The following is a 16,320-nucleotide window of genomic DNA, read 5'->3' as shown; positions in this document are numbered from 1 at the left end:
CTACAGTACAAAAAAAAAAATAAAAAAAAAAAACAGACTTCCTCTCACACCTGCCCAACCCACAAACCAAAAGAAACACTCCCCCTCCCTTCAGAAAAAAATAATTCCCAGCATCTGAGACTGATCAAGTACATGAAACAAGAGAGAGAAAAAAAAAAATCCAGTTGAGACAGTCTTGGCGGTGAAGAGAGAAAAGGAAGAAGCTGTCAAAGTTGAGAAGGATGTCAGCACTGGCCCTGATTACAAGGGCCTATACAGTTCCCAGGCCTTTTATCATCCCTGCCATCAAAAACAGACTCTGTGTCACAGATGGATGACTGATGGCTGCCAGTCTTGAGCAGCCTCGCCAAGCCTGCAGGAGGCCCCTGCTGAGATCTGGCCCTCCAGCAACAGGCTTGACCTAGCAGGAAAAGGACTCCAGGCACCGAGCCCAGTCCCAGAGATACTCAGAAACAGCACCCTGTTCTGTTCTTCCCCAAAACAATTCAGCGAGAGGTTGGTCGGGGTTTGTTTGTTCAGCTTACAGAAGTTAAATGTAATACTTCTGCTCTCCATGCAAAGACTGTGCATTATTTGAAAATAACACCAACAAAAAAAAAAAATCTTTTCTTTGTCCACGCTAAATGTATTTTTCTAATCTTGTTTCTAGTTTGCATTTTAACCACGATTTGCACACTCAATTGCTTAGAAAATATGGGAGAATGAAATATAAATTTGGGGAGAAACATACAAATTCACAGGCGAAGCTGGACCATAAAAGCAAGTGACCTTTGCAGCATTAAGTATGGTGTGCAACTAATTAAGAACTATGGCCATATTAACATTTTTTGTTACAGAATCAAGGATATCAGCTACACAGCTTAACCCATCGCACATATTTTTTTCATTTCCTCTCTATCAAAAACTGTGTTTGCAAACAATAACTCAAAGCTACTTGTTAAAAAGAAAAAAAAAAAAGCGAGGGGGAATCACCTTCTACCGTCTTTTTCCCCACTTGGGACTACGCCTGAAAACTCCCTCTCTAGTTACATGCTACCCTCCATACATTTTATATTTCCCATAATTTTGCGCTACAAAGAAGCCTTCCGGTGTACAACTTCATTTCTGTGTTACTGGATTTTAATACAATGTACAAATTTGCCTCTTATTTCACGAGATACGTGGTGATATTTATGTGTCACTTGTAGCAACGCTGAAGATTGGCTTCTTAATGAACTACATCTTTAATAGCGCAGAATCAGAGATATACGTACGCACGTATAAGACCTGCCTGTCAAAATCTTTTCAATATCTAAAATTCATTCATTTCCTAAGTAACGTACTTTAAAATAAATGACAAAATACGGAAGCGGAGGTTCCGCTCTAAACAAGATTTTAAAAAGAATTTTACATAAAGTGTTACAATAAGGTGTTTATATTTTTTCATATGCTTACCATATTACTTTTATTATGTGTAGCATCAAAGTGATTATAGCAATTACATCTAACAGAATTAATTATAGAACATCCCATCATTCCTAAATACATAATGCATTAGAGGTAAGCCAAAGAAAGAAAACATCTTGACTGTGGTGACTATTGTTGGAATAATTTTTTTCTCTAAGCATAAAGGCGAAACCAAATCAGAAAGAAATATATAGAAGTGGCGGGGTACCACGGTAAAACGTTAACTACAAAAATCTGAATATAAAGGTGGGTAGGTGTTTAATAGAGATACTAACCTGTGTAAAGTCGCACTAGCACAAATATCCCTGTAAAATCCATTAAAGTTTTTTAATCACAAAATATGGAAACTAGCCAATTCACCTAACCAATGTGTTAGTACATAAAGACAAGAGTGTATGGGTGAAAGAGTTACAAGCCTTTACGTATGCAAAATAAATTCACTCAAAGCTTCATTAATATTAATTTAAATTCAGAACCCATTTACATTAAATTGTTCATTAAAAATTGCCTATTTTATGCAACATGCATTCTGCAAAGAACACATAAGAAACTGAAACAGAGGGCTCAATTTAATGATGGAAATATCAAAAGTAAATGAATTTGAATCATTCCAAACGAATAATAAACCAGCTCTTTCCTCTATGCTAATGTGCTAAGTTTGGCGGGAGTTTGGCGGAGGGGCATGAAAACCGCTTTGCTTCCCCCCCGCCACAGCCTGGTCGGTGCCCTTTTGACCTCCCCACCACCATCCAGTCCTGCTAAAACAAGAATTATTTATGGACAGGACCTAAAAAACCACCTCCGCAAAAATGTTCGCTAATTGTGAGCTCACTGAATCGCTTCCAAACTTGTACGTATTGCAAGTGACGTCTAGTTTAGCTGAGCTGTTTAACAGCGAGCCCCAGCAAGACGAGGGTGGGAGGTAAAGGTAAGGTAAGGCAGGCTGGGAATGGAGAGCTCTTCAGTGGGAAACTCCCACACCAACACATACACTGAACTTAGCGATTCCCAACAGCTGTTCTGAATGAAGAAAAGAGAGTCATAATTAATAACATGTGTCCTGACAGAATTAATTAATAATTTATAATTAAGTCTAAAATACGAACTTAGATTATTCTTGAAGAGTCGCACCTTCGCTGCCCGAACGAGCCAGGTAATGGCATTGGCAAAGAGCTTTCGGATATTTTATGATCTTCTGGTAACTCCTTCCCCACTCTCCCTCCGCACCCGGAGGAAAAAAAACCCAAAACCTTTGAACATTTTCTGAGAAATATCTTAAAGTTGATGCTCGCAACGAGAAGTGTTTAAATTCTGCAGACTGGCTCTCTACTGAGATGACCAAAATATCTTTCAGAAGCAAAATCAGGAAAATGCAGCAGGATGAACCTCGCAGTCTCTAAAATTAAGCCCTACTTATTTCAACTCTTACACTTCTTTTTATGAAAATGGTAACAAACAATTTCAAGCTCTGACAATGTTCTATTCTGCATTATTATACTTAAGAAAACTACAATACAGTCTCTCGTGGACTATGCTTTAAATCCTTTGAGCCAATTTTCATGCATTTTTTTTTCAAAATGTTGAAATCAAGAAAAATCAATTGCATACATTTTTTTCAATCCTCCTGCTTTAGGTAATGACAAAAAAAAAAAAGGCATCCATTGTTTAGTGGGATTTTTAAAATTAATTTAATGTCTAACTGCAAATGCTGGAAACTAGAATTAATCTGTCTGGATAAAAAAAGGCTTACAGACATTTAAATGCATGTATCGGGACACTTTATCAACCTAACATAAAATTGTCATCTTATCTTATTATATGACTATTTTATGCATGTGTCAAAGAATTTAAAAATGAATGCCTGTCTATTCAGTCTAATTACAACTGCATATTATCTGTCTGGATGTACCAGTCCATATCATTGTTACGAAATACAATATATTGTATTCACCTTTCATTTTTAACTTAAGGCTGATAAACCACAATTTGGGTGTAACTAAATTTAAAAAAAAAAAAAAAGAAACAAACACACACAAGAAAAAAAAATCCGACTCAAACACTTGAGGTAGATTGTTTAGTAAACGATGCTGAAGTATTTTGTAGATAAGATAACACAGGATCGTTCTGCAACTATGTTATTTTCGGTGTTGTATCATAACCATACATATACATGCACTCTTACTTGACAATGCAACACTTCAGGCATCTAAATTCTTGATCTACTAGCAGCACCTCGTAAATAGGGCTATATTAAAATTTGACAATCTGTATTTGGATGCGCTAGGAAACGGTCGTGACATTGGATTAAAATATGGATTATTACACCGTAAAACTAGCAGTGCCAAGGTTTGTTCAGAAAGATAACACGTAAGGTTACTTTACGTCCTGGCAAATTATTTCTTTTCATTCACTCTGCACTACCATATGCTTCTACATAAGCGTGCATGTAGCACACTTCAAAATTTACCCCACACTTCACCCTGAAGGTGATCTTTTCTATATACTTTCCACTAATCCTGGAAACAGGGCTGACAAAAAGGACCCACTCTAATCCTGCTAACTCACCCTAGCTCCACTGCATTTCCCATAACCCTGCAGCAGTCACAATTCATTCTAATCACTTTACAAAACAATCTTTAGTAAAAAGAGGAAAAATGCAGACTTGTAAGCCAATTTAAGAAATAACTGCTGATACATCAGTTATTGACTATTTCACTCCTGCTCATGATAGTGCTCAAGGCAAAACCGAGAACAAAATGACAACATCAACCGCACGCAATAAACTGTGGCCCAGGAGAGCACTGAAGCCCTAATTGACAGCTGTCAAGCTAATGGGAGAAATGGCAGCTGATTCTGGAAAATTCTGTTTTCCAGACGGATATTCAGGGGAATCTATCAGGCCTTTTTATATTTATGCCCCTTTTTCTTTTTTTGCATTGTTCCTCACACTTTGCCGAAAAAAAAAAAGGCGAAAAAAAAAAAGGCAAAAAAAAAAAAGCAGAGGACAGCCATAACTAATCATTTTGTCAGCTTGCTGCTAGGAAGAATCTCTGTCCAACAGAGAAATATGTGGCAGGTTTGGAGGCAAATAACATACCAAGGGCTGACACTGCAAGTACCTTTATAGGTAGTCTACTTTATCGCTACATTTACTTTTGGGGTATGTATGTAGTTGCAAGCAATTCCCATAAATTAAAGCAAGCATTCAACTTCCTGAAGTTGGAGCTGCCTGGAAATCCGGCTGCCCAACCTGCATGCCATCTTGCATCTGTATTGCTGGGGCGCACTCCCAGCTTCGCTCTGGACATGCTGATAACCAGCAAGAGCTCTCAAGTCCCTGAAAAGTGGAAGTGCTCCTCGTCTCTGAAAAATCAATTTAGTGTAGTTCATTATTCACACGGGCCATGCGCACCTTTCGAACGTAAGCACCGAAGTTGTGAAGAGCCCAAAAAGTGTGCAGCTTTCTCTAGGGTTTAAACCACACTATAGAGAAAAAAGAAAAAGAAAAATACCATGGGCCCAAGTTTGTTTGTTTTCCAGAGGGCTGGAAACTCAGGGTTGTCTGGGTCTAAAAAAAACAGTAACTGTTTTATTCCATTTAAAATAAATAAATAAATGAATCAGTTTCAAACAAATCATTAGTTCCCAATCCCTCCTCAGAAGAGCTCTGTATGTATACAAAATATGTATTAAGTCGTTTCTGTCAGTAGAAAGTACATTTTCTTGATCTTTTAAATAGGTTTGTAAAAAAGCTGCGAGTGAAAGCTATAATTTAAGGATAGATAATTACTGTTTGCATGAATAAGGCTGGCCTCTATTAATACAGTATCTTAGCTTTCCTAGACAGTAGCCTCGAACCAGTAAATACCTTCTCCTTTCTGACTTAAATGACAGAAGTCGTTGGAGCAGCAATTCTGACCATCTTCTTGCTTTAACAGGTGAGGAATAAAACAGCGATCCCTGACTTTCCCTCCCAGATTTATCTATGATATTCACCTGAGTCTCAAAGCAAACAAACTGAAATTATCAGTTTTCCAGATTCTTGATTCTCAGAGACAGCTTTAGTCTTCCACAGTGTGGTGTTAACACTTGGGCTAGACATAAAGAATTTGTGCACCTGTCTGTTATGTCTGCGAGCTCTGTGCTGCTGAGAGTTCTTTGTTGTTGTTATTCTACTCCAGACCATTAAAAGGGCCCTAATTCCTATGACATGATTATCCAGGTACCAAAGCCCATTTGTCACCTGCAGCAGAAAATTGAGTTAATGCACAACTAAAGGCAACCAGGACTGTGTAATATCAACTTGATTACATCAAACTAGCTGCAAACCTAATTCTGCTGGATGACACTGCGTGGAGCTTGTCATCTCCAATCATTAAAGCTGTCAGGAATCCATCAGGTTTACAGCTAATTAGGTGAACACTAATGAAGCTGGCAAAACAACTTTTCTTTTTTTATGGCTGAGCGGACCTTTCAGTTTGGAGAAAAAAAATTCTCGAGTATTCTCAAGGTTGCTGGGGACTGGATTTCCTGAGTTACCAATCAGCAGACATCTTTAATTCTCCCCCCACCACCACCTTTTTTTCTCTCTCAGTACCAAGCAATCAATTTGTCATCACTCTCAGTATGCCACAAAAGCAGTCATGAACCTTGTAACTCGCAGCTCTGAAGCCAAAAAGAAGGAAAAAAAAATTGTAAGTTTCTTCTGTCTTAAAATAAAACGCCTCATACAGCTCACTTATTTATCTTCATGCACTTATCAACAGCATAAATGTTCTTGTTTTTTCACTCTTCTCAAATAAGTAGCCCTTCAGTCATTCTACATCCCCCATATCCATTAGGCAGAGGCATTTTGATAAAGTAAAGCCAAAGCTAGTGTATGGGAAAGAATGAAAGCACTCACTCTGCCAACTTCTGATTGACCATTAAGCTATTGATGAATGTGCCTGTCAGGAGAGAGACAATTAAATCAAATATGAAACAAAGTCGTTTTGACGGGTCATTTTGATAGAGCAAAACCATTCTTCCATCTCCTATTAGTCCTGCAGTCAAGTTTTTGTAATGAATATTTCTTAACTAACCTGTTATTTCTTAGCTGTTTTTTAAGGTGTTAAAAAAAAAGCCTTTGCTTTTAGTGCTGTTAGAAAAAGTAACATTCCAATGTGACCAATAAAACAGCATTTCAGTGGGAAGCAATTATACACAATACTAAATGTTTAATGTGGCTATCAAAAAGCTAAAAGTTTAAAGAGATTACACTTCTGCTCAATATGAAAGATGGATCACACATCATGGTTGATTCACTTGAGAAAGGAGGGAGAGACGGAGAGCGGTAAAGGGAGAGAAAAAAGATACCTCAGAATGTATGTTTAGTGCAGAATCATTTTCCTCCAGCCTACGGAGAGCCCAACATACAGCACAGTCAAATACGTCAAATACTTGGAAGAGCTAGATCTTGCCGGACTAAATTAACATTACAAAACAGGATTTCCCAAGTATTAGGAAAAGTTCACCTTTTTAATCAATTTTAAAAGTGTTATTTGATGGCACGGGCCAGAAAAGCAAAATATTATCCTGAAGTATTTGGCTACGATACTGTTTGCTAGATCGTATCATTACCGTACTGCAAAACTTTCCAAACTTTCTAGCTGTTAGTACGTGGAGCAAGACTGCTAGAAAACCTATTTCTCTATTTCCAAAGGACTAGATGAACACACGTCTATTTCAAAGAAGAGAAGAAAGGAAACGTGGACGTAGTTACGTACAATTTGTATTACTCCCTGAACCCCTTGCTGTTTACTAAATTCGAACCACACCACTCTGAGAAGTTGTCAGTGTGAAAGCACCGTCACATTTCTGAACGCCCATTTTCTAACAATGCCCTACCAAGTCGCAGGACTACCTGCTTCAAGTTGTCAGAAGCACAACTACGAACAGACTACCAATAATGCTGCCAGAGCCTCTGGAAAACTTCTACACCCGGCCTCTTGGTAGAAAGCCTTCCTTTGTAAAAGGCAAATTACGGTGTTACGCGCTGGTCCCCCAAATCCGTCCCCACCCAAACCCAATCCTGCTCCTCCACCTACGCCAGCCCCTTGCCTCTGGAAGCCCTGGTCCATGTGGCGATGTGGCACATCTAGGCAGGAGCCCCTGAAGTTGTGCTGACAGAGAGTTGACAGGCCACGTGTGACGTCACCGAGTCTGGCGTTACCATGGCAAGTGATTTATTGATGTTTATCGGGAATGAATAGATCAAAGGCAGCCAGATGACAGGCGATCAATCAGCCATCAAATCAAGGATGGCAACAGGCCAAGGAAACCTTTTCCAGCCCACATATCCCCAACTAAGGATTACTGTAAAATTATGTGGGTTTTTTTTTTTACTGTTTTCTTTTCAATTTGGCTTTTCAAAAAAATACTGCCTAAGTTTAACAGGAGTTAACATTTCTGACATAAGGAAAACAAACCAACAAACAAAAAACCTCACCAGGACAAAGCCTCGAAAAGTATTTCTAAAAAGAAAAAAAAAATGGAGGAAATTGTAAAGGCACTATCAGAAACATTCGCCAGTCATTTGACAATACACAGACCCTTTTTTTTTTTTTTTGTTTCCTTTGCAGCTTCTCATCTGGACTCATAAATAAGAAATCAATAGGATTAACAGAAGAGGTTGCTAAAGAAAGTGACCAACTAGGTGGGTCTGCCTGTCCGGCATAGACACCTCCAGCGCCGCGCAAGGGAAAGAGAGAAAAAGATAAAAGTTGAGCAAAGGAGCCAGCTCTGGGCTTGGATCTTCAAGTAACACTGTGGACCCTCCAAATCACTTTGTCCCTACCACTTCGTTCACAGCGTGCCATGTATTTATACATACCCTATCTCTTTTTACAGGAAAAAAAATAATAATAGAAGAGTATTTTCACTGGCTTTCAGAAAGCATTTGCATGTGAGGGAAGGGGATGGAGAAGGACGAAGACTACAACGGAGAGAAGCAAAGTAGGTGCCAAAGTACGGGCTGGAAATGAACAAAATTCGCCTCCTTCCCCCACCCCTCGAGTCACACAGATCATACGTGTACATGTAGTATGTGCCTGCACATACCCGCCTGCCTTTCACACGGCGTTGCCCCCATAACTGAGTCGGGCGATGGCAGAGTTAGGAATAAATCAAAGTGGGTACCAAAGTAGGGAAAGGGCTTTCATGCGCCCCCACCCCTGCCACCCCAAGGAAAAAAAAATAAAATTAAATAAAATCCCCCCACGCCACAGCGTTGTGCCTCCAGACCAAGAGTTGCTCTGCAAAATCCACGGCATGCAACGTGCGATCGCGGGGAGCGGGGCAGGGAGGGAGCCCGGTACAGAGCGAGGGGCTCAGCCCGCTGAAAGCGGTTATGAAAGAGACGCAGGAAAGCGAGCGGAGAAACAAACGGCCGGGGAAGGCGGCTCTCGTACCTGCTGCGCGCCGGGGCGCTTGCTGCTTCCTCCTCGGCATGCTGAGCTCCTGCGGCCGCCGGCGCCGGCGGGGGGGGGCTGCCTGGGCGCGGGGGTGGGAAGAGTTGCTTTAGCCCCAGAGATCCGGTGAGCTGCTCCAGTCTCGGCTCGAGGGCTGGGTTGGGGATATATTTTTTGTTGCTGTGCATACACGATGCCGAGGAGGAGGAGGAGGCGGCGGCGGCGGCGGAGGAGGCGGCACAGAGGAGAGGACAGCCCTGCTGCTGCTGCTGCTGGCAGAAGAGGGGGGAAGTTTGACAAATCGCCCCGGAGGAAGGAGGAGGGGAAGCCCCCCGAAGAGGTGTGCGGGCGGGAGGGCTGGGGAGAGCCCGCAGTCCCCCCCACCCCACCCTGCGCCCCCGGTGCCTGGCCGGGCTGGGAGATCACGGCATAAAGACGTGGGATTTCTTGGCAGTAGTCGGCGGAGCCTCAGCCTGCGCTCTCCACTCCCCGGCTCCCGGCTCGGCGCTGGAGCGGCGGCGGCAACAGGCGAAGCTTGAAGGGAAACGAGATGATCGCAGTGTCACTCAAACTAGTCCGCAAAGAGGGAGAGGGGCACCGCGCTCCCACCGCCTCCCGCCCCGGACGGCACCTTAACTCTTTGCGCATCGCGCCGCCGGACCGCCCGCCGCCGGCCGGCCACGGCCACGGCGAAGGGTCCGCCCGCGACGACGGCGGCGGCGACGGCGGCGGCGGCCGGGCGCGCCCCCCCCCCCCCCCGCGCCCCCCTCCGCCGCCCAACTTCGCCCGCCGCCGCTCTCCTCAGCGGCCCGCAGCGGCGGAGGGGCTCGGCCCGCCGGACGCCCCCAGGCAGGGCAGGGCAGGGCAGCCCGCTCCGCTCCCCGCCGACAGCCCTTCCCTTTCCGCCCCCGCGCACACCCGTTCCCCGCCGGAGCCCCCCCCCCCCCCCCCGCCCCAGCCATCGCCGCCACGCCGGACACGGGACCTTCCGGACCCCCCGCCCCGCATTTTCAGCCCCCTCCGCTTCCCCCCTCCCTGCTTCGGCGAGGAGGGCCCGGCCCCCGCCCCCGGCGCTCGAGCCCTGTCCCCGCGGAGCCCCGGCCGCCCCGTGAGGTGACAGCGGCGGCGGAGGCCGGGTCCTCGCCTCGCCCCGCACCTCGCGCTGCCGCCCGCCCCGGCCCCACTCACCGGCGCGCCGGGCAGCTGGCCGCCCGCCGGCACACATCCAGCCCTCCGGCTCCCACCTGGCTGGCGCCACAGCCGCCCGGGCTCCGCTTCGCGCCTGCCGGCGGGCGGGGTGTCGGGGGCCGCTCCGGCCGGCGGCCGTTAACGGCGGCGTCTCCGCCGGCTGAGCCGCTGCGCCCTGCCCCGCGGGGCCGCCGGCCGGACAGGGAGCGGGCAGCGCCCGCGCACTCCCGCGCCCCGCGCGCGCCCGACTCTTCGGGGAAGATCACTTTTCCCTCTCTTTCCCTCTTTTGGGGGCTTTTTTTTTTTTTTTCCTCTCTTTTGGGGTTTTGTTTTGGGTTTTTGGCTTTTTTTTTTTTTTTTTGGTCCAAGTTCACTGGCGAGCCGCCGCGCTCAGTTCAGCGAGCGCCGGCGGATCGATGTGCTGCGGGTTTGATTGTGCATCCCTGGGCGGCGGGGCCGCGCACCAGCGGGGAGGGCCGGGGCGGCGGGGGGCGCGCGGGGGCCCATGCCGGCCTCCCGCCTCCGCCGCGCTGCGCGCCCGGGCACCGCGGCTCCGCACCGCACCGGCACCGCCGCGCTGCCGGAGGCCGCCTGTGCCTGGGAGAAGTGAAGGGGGGGAAAAAAAAAAAACACAACAAAAAAAACCCAGTAGCTTTTTTTTTTTTTTTTTAAAGTTCACGGGGAGGAATAAAAAAAAAGGATGATCTCACTTTTACGGTAAGATCAAAAAAATCTCCACTCGCCCCCATTCTTCGAGATTTGGGATAATTCCAAATACCTGACTAAGTGCAGATGTTGTTGCGTCTTCACATCTTATAAAGCCGCCGTGCCGCTCTTTTGCTCTTGCTTTCCTTTTCAAGTTGCAGGAAATTCAAACACTTTACATGAAGGGTGGAGAGGTTTGGGATTTTTTTTTTTTTGATTATTATTGTTATGAGTTGATTATTTTTTTTAAGCTGATCTTTAGGATGAAAAAAAAAATCGCAGTCGCCTAAAGTCCCCGGGAAATTGCTACTGTTGGGGGAAAACGAAACATTTCTTGCAAACAAGAAAATGGTGAGTTGTCAATTGCCGCTTCTGCTGCCAAATTCGCTCAGTTCCATCTCATTGATACTCGCTGGTTGCTCCTCACAGTTACAGTAGCTCCTCACAGAAGGAGCGATCAGATCTACTTAAGAGACGACACTGAGACGTTCCCCCCCCCCCCAAAAAAAAAAAAAAAACCCTCTGTTTATATGTGTGTGTGTGCGTGTGTGAGTGTGCGCTTGCACCAGGACGGGGCGCGGGGCTGCGGCGGCGGCTGGCAGCCCTGTGCGGGCGGGCTCCGCCGCTGTGGCGGTGCATGCCGCTAGATCCGCCCTAACATCTGTCCGTCTCACCATTGGCGCATCCATCAGTGTCACCCCGGCTGCACATTGCAACGACAACACATCAGACACAACACAGAGCGGGATTCGGTACAAATAACCAACATACTAAACAACTTAACCAGGAAGGAGGGGACCAGCCGCAGCACAAGTATTTACAAATGTTAGACAGCCTCGGAAAACGGAGAGGGCTAGGCTGCGATTAATAATAACTCGTTGTTCCTCTCTCTCTCTCTCTCCTCCCCCCCCCCCCCTTTAAGTAGGAATTAGGAAACAGAAAACCTAAATAATTCATGCCCCCCCGAAGGATGCGGCCGGCCGGGGGCAGGGGCAGGGGCTGCCGCGGTGCGCTCCGCGCTCAGCCCGGCTGCGCTCCCGGCTCCGCGGGGGCGATGGCTGCGTCGGGACCCGGTTAAGCACGGAGCCTGGGAGATGGGTGAACTTAGGAGGCTGCTGGCCGAGCCGGCGGGCGCTGCGCAACATGGAGGATTTCTCCGAGCTCTGGAGCGGGAGAGGCTGAAACAAACTTTCGGAGACTCCGCTGAGAGTGCGGGGAGCCGGGAGCCCCGGCCGGCTTTGTTCCTGCCCGGCCGCCCAGAGCACGGGGAAGGTCAGCCTGCCACCAGGCGATGATAAAACGCCCTGAAAACTGCAGCAGCATAAAAGTGATAAGGCGTGTTTAGTCATTTCAGTCCTGTAAAGGCTGTTCTTAAATGTGCGAGAGTCCTCTCCAAAGCCAGGAATTGTTCTGATCTTCCATTAGTTGGCTGCAGAGCATCCTGAGGAAAAGGCTGCAGCGGCCAATCACTAATTTTTGGGGGGGCTGCAAGTTGCAAGAACTTTTTTCCTTCCACCTCCCTCTCTCTAAATCTGCTCATCTTTCACCAGCTTTACATTACACATAACCCTCACGATGCACCGTAACCTCCGTGCCCGGCGCAGCGGGGCTGGGGAGCGCGGCCACCCGAGCGGGGCCGGGGCTCTGCACAGCGGCTCGGCGGGGTGCGCTCCCTCCCGCTTTCGTCAGCTAGTCAGGCTCGGCTTAGCTTCACGGGTGTGCAGTCCTCCTCTCGCTGTTGTACTCGGCTACATGCATGTATTTATGAATTTAGAGGCATGTGTATTTTAACAGATTCCCTAGCAGAGCTCTCCCTCTCGCAGAAGTACAGCCCTGCGTGGAAGATGCTGGCAGGTTGCAACCTCAGCAGCTGAACGGTGTCACTAAAACAAACATTTGCGAGAAAATCACCAGCCCTGCTGTATGGCGAGGTTTGTCTAACAGCACTTACCTTGCCTTTCAAAGGGCGGGCCACAAGCGCTGGCGGTGGAGGGTAATGGGCTGGTAACAGAGTACCGGGCTGGGGCTGGGGGCGGTGAATGAAAAAAGTTAAACTTCCCGTAAACAGTAACTGGAGGAACTTTCTCAGTTCAATTAGAAATAATAACTCTCGTGTGTGCGTGCGTGTGTGTGTGTGTGAAAGAGAGAGAGACAGAGGAAGCAGATATACGTGCACACAGACACGTGCGCTGCACTTACACACTCAACTCAGTGCCAAAACGCTCAGGAAGTTGTGGAATAATTTGATTGTTAACTATATCCATTTTTTTAAGGAAAAAAAAAATCTATTGAACTTTCTATCAGAGGAATTAGAGAGGGAAATGCAGATTCCTTCATGTGCATCAGCTTCTTTGGGGGTCAGAGTCTATTTCAGAGAGCCAGAACCCGTAATTTTATTAAGTGTAACATTTACGAACATAATGCGTAAAATCGATGACTGTACAGACTCCATCTACAAAGACTCAGCACATGAGGCTCAGCTCTAAGCTCTCTCTTCCCGGCAGTTTTAAACCAAGGTACCAATTATTTATAAGTCCCATAATTAGATAACCATCACTCCTGAACTTTCCATCAGCTAAGGATGTTTTATATTTCAACAGTGCACACCGTTTAGTGCCCTTCTTTGTCGAATATTTTCACAGCTCATTGCATTCCCCTACGTGAAAACTCCAACAGTTTCCCAAGAAACCTCCTCTCCCGCCACCCAGGTCCGAGCGGAGACAGCGGGCTGAGCTGATGAAAGGACCATTGAAATTAACTGTTAGTTACGGGAATGGCCAGAGGATCAGTAAGGAAGTTTATTAAACTTGGAGCAGCTGCCTCTTAGAAACCAGCGTGTTTCGGGCTTTAACCTTTCTCTCTCCCGAGCAGCGTGTTGATGTTTCGCCACTTGTTCATTGCAAACAAGGAAAGGAGAAGCGTGCGTCGAGGTCCCCGTGTGCGTGTGTAGCTGCTCTCGGAGACCCGTTTGTTAGCACTGGTCCATGGCTTTTCGGGGGGGGTCAGACCCGGTGGCGAACTGCCCCCTCCCTGGCGCTCTCCTCTCGCCCCGAGGACCAGCCCGGCTCCGCGGGGCGTCTCCGCCCCTTCCAGCGGAGCAGAGGAGCCGGCGGGCACCCAGCGGCTCCTCGCCAGCCGAGTGTCCGCGGGAAGGGCTGGGCATCAGCGAGCTGGGGCCTTTCGAGGCGCCGGCGGTGAGGCGGCGGGTGCCCCGCCGGCCGAGGAGCGAGCTGTCGAGGGAGGAGGCGGCGCGCCCGGGGCCGGGCTGCCGGGGGCCGGGCTCCCGACCGCGGAGGGGGGGGGGGGGGGCGAGCCCCGGCAGAAGGCGCGGGGCAGGGCGGCTGGGGCGTCTCACCTGCCAGCAGTTCCTCCCAGGGCAGCCCCCCGCCAGGCACAGGCTCTGGGAGCACCACCGAGGCATCGCCCAGGACCGGGCGCGGGGAACGCGGCAGCCCGCGGCCGTGCCGGGCACCCAATGCCCCGCCGGGCGTCCGGGCAGCCGCCGGCTGCCACCGCTGCCTTCTGTCCCTTGGAAAAGCCTGTCCTCCCTCGGTGGCACTCCATCGAAATGCAAAAAGTGTGCGGAAAGTACTCCGGTTTCTCCCGGCGAAGAACAAAGAAGAAACAGTTTTCATTAAGGCTGGACTAGATGAATATGGATCTGACAAGTTTGTTTAAAAACACCGCTGTCCACGACCGAAAACGATACTCCACTTTTGTAAAATACAAAGTGTTGTCAATAACCATTATAACAACAATAATAATCCGAGAAGAGAACAAAGACATTTTGTAATATCTACATAACTTTATTAGAGCAAAATTATTTTAAAATGCCTATGAATTCCCAAACCTCCTGAATACAAATGAATAAAAGTTTTTCTTCGGGCTAAAATCTTTGCTTGAATGTAAATTGTTTGGGTAAGTGAATTTACAGAGTAGCAAAGTTTGTTTGTCTTAGTCCAGTAGCTTTGCTTTAACGAACCAGATGTTTTGTCTGTAAATTGTCCAGAGGACTTTTACAGTTCTGACATGTAATGAGCCCCAGAAAATCAGAACTGGGAGAGCGGTGTCCTTGCGATCAGGACCGGGCATTTCGGAAAGAGCACAGGGTAAAATAGATAGGAAAGTGTAAGCGCGCCCAGCGTCCTAATATTTTGAAGCATTCCTTTTAGGCTGTAGGTAATCTTGTCCGAATCGATTCGCTTCCGTCTGCAGCTAAAAGTAATTCCCCACCTAACCCCAGATACCAGAAACGTATCCCCCCATAAAAAACCCCAGCCCACGGAGGTTGGGGGGAAACTTTGGCTCAGGCAGCCGCAGGGCGCTGCGAAGGAACTCCCGGGGCGGGTCGGCCCGTGCGGGCGCCCCCCCCCCCCCCGCCGCTGCAGCCGCCGGCCGGAGCGGGGCAGCGCGACCCGCACCCCACCGGACCCGCGGCCCTCCGGGAGGTGCCGGCCCGGCGGTGCCCGCGGCGGGGACTCCGTCCCTCCCTCCCTCCTCCCCGCGACGCCGGGCGGCAGCGGCGCTCTCCGGCCGGGGCCGCGGCGGCTGCTCTCCCGCGGAGGGGAAGCCCCCAGCTCCGCGTCGGCTGCAGAGCAGCCCGCCCGCCCGCCCGCCGCCGGGTGCCAACAAGTTCGCGAATTAAACTTGGGCGGCGAGAGCGGCTCTCCGGCCCCGGCTCCGCCGGGCTGCTGCCGCTGCTCTCCCCCGGGAGAGCCGGGCCCGGCCGCGTCCCCTCGGAGGGAGGGGTGGGAACGCAGAGGCTCTGTCACGTTTCGCGGTGCCTCTCGGTCGGGGAAGGGCTGCGGCCCCCGAGCTGTCCAGGCTCCCTCTCGGCCCAGCGGGGCTTTCTCCGGGCAGAGCCCGGGGACGGGGAGCCCCGCTCGGCTCGGCCCGGCCAGCGCCTGCCCCGGCGCCCTGCCCGCCCCGAGCCCCCCCGCCCCGCTCCCTCGGCACTTGCCGCTCTCCCAGGGGCTGCGCTTTTCGGAGATGATGCGTGCTAAAATAAGATCTATCGTCGGGATTCAGTCCCGCTGCATTATCACTTCCCCCCCCGAAAGGATTTAGGGTCTCTGAAGAAACAATCGGCCGCTGCTTTGAAGGAAATAAGCGATACCATTCAGAGCTACTGTAGCGTAATGTATTCACTTGGGCAGTAGGAAAATCTTTTATGAAAAATAGTTACAGATCCTGGAACTCTACCATATGTGACAACAAAAGCTATTGTGTTAGCAGAAGGGGTTTTAGTTATTTTACCTATACAAAGTTTGACTAGCTCCAGGCTTTCGGAACGCCTTTGTGGAGACTGGCAGTGATCCTCAGAGCTGGTTAATTTCAAAGGCTTTTGGAGGATGGAGGAGAAGGGGAAGGGATTCCCCTCTTGTTCCTCGCATCACCTGAAAGTTTTCATTGCACAGCTAACACAGCTGTTCCTTTGCTGACCGCCTGTGATTTAACGCAAGAAAGATTTTTGTTGTGCACAGATTTTTTTTTCTTTTAAAAAAGCAGGAAAAAATATATGAAGTGGGAAGTT

General features: G+C 48.5%; 1 protein-coding gene and 1 long non-coding RNA gene across 8 annotated transcripts in view; one reads left to right on the top strand and one right to left on the bottom strand.

Moving 5' to 3' along the window:
• The window catches only part of TSHZ3 (teashirt zinc finger homeobox 3), a 66,131-nt gene extending 55,742 nt beyond the window's left edge, over nucleotides 1-10,389 (bottom strand). The window contains exons 1-3 of one of the 5 annotated variants that reach the window (XM_054840892.1): nucleotides 10,083-10,389; nucleotides 9,284-9,428; nucleotides 8,895-9,160 (exon numbers count right to left, since the gene is read on the bottom strand). In XM_054840892.1, the coding sequence (XP_054696867.1) occupies nucleotides 8,895-8,934 (40 nt within the window). In that variant the 5' untranslated portion in view covers nucleotides 8,935-9,160; nucleotides 9,284-9,428; nucleotides 10,083-10,389. Of the gene's footprint in view, nucleotides 1-8,894; nucleotides 9,726-10,082 lie in introns of those variants that run through there. The other 4 variants (XM_054840888.1, XM_054840891.1, XM_054840890.1 and 1 more) reach the window with 4 other exon arrangements.
• Nucleotides 10,390-10,543: 154 nt separating this feature from the next.
• Nucleotides 10,544-14,661, top strand: LOC129212383 (uncharacterized). Of its 3 annotated transcripts, XR_008579158.1 has the most exons (4): nucleotides 10,544-11,138; nucleotides 12,582-12,718; nucleotides 13,233-13,303; nucleotides 13,430-14,661. It is a non-coding gene; the product is annotated as an uncharacterized LOC129212383 (long non-coding RNA). The 3 variants fall into 3 exon arrangements; XR_008579157.1 differs by lacking the exon at nucleotides 13,233-13,303; XR_008579156.1 differs by having other exon boundaries at nucleotides 12,582-13,303.
• The last annotated feature ends 1,659 nt before the right edge of the window (nucleotides 14,662-16,320 follow it).

The sequence above is a fragment of the Grus americana genome, chromosome 13 (assembly GCF_028858705.1).
Source record: "Grus americana isolate bGruAme1 chromosome 13, bGruAme1.mat, whole genome shotgun sequence".
NCBI lineage: Eukaryota > Metazoa > Chordata > Aves > Gruiformes > Gruidae > Grus > Grus americana.
This window is presented reverse-complemented; position numbering and strand designations above follow the sequence as displayed.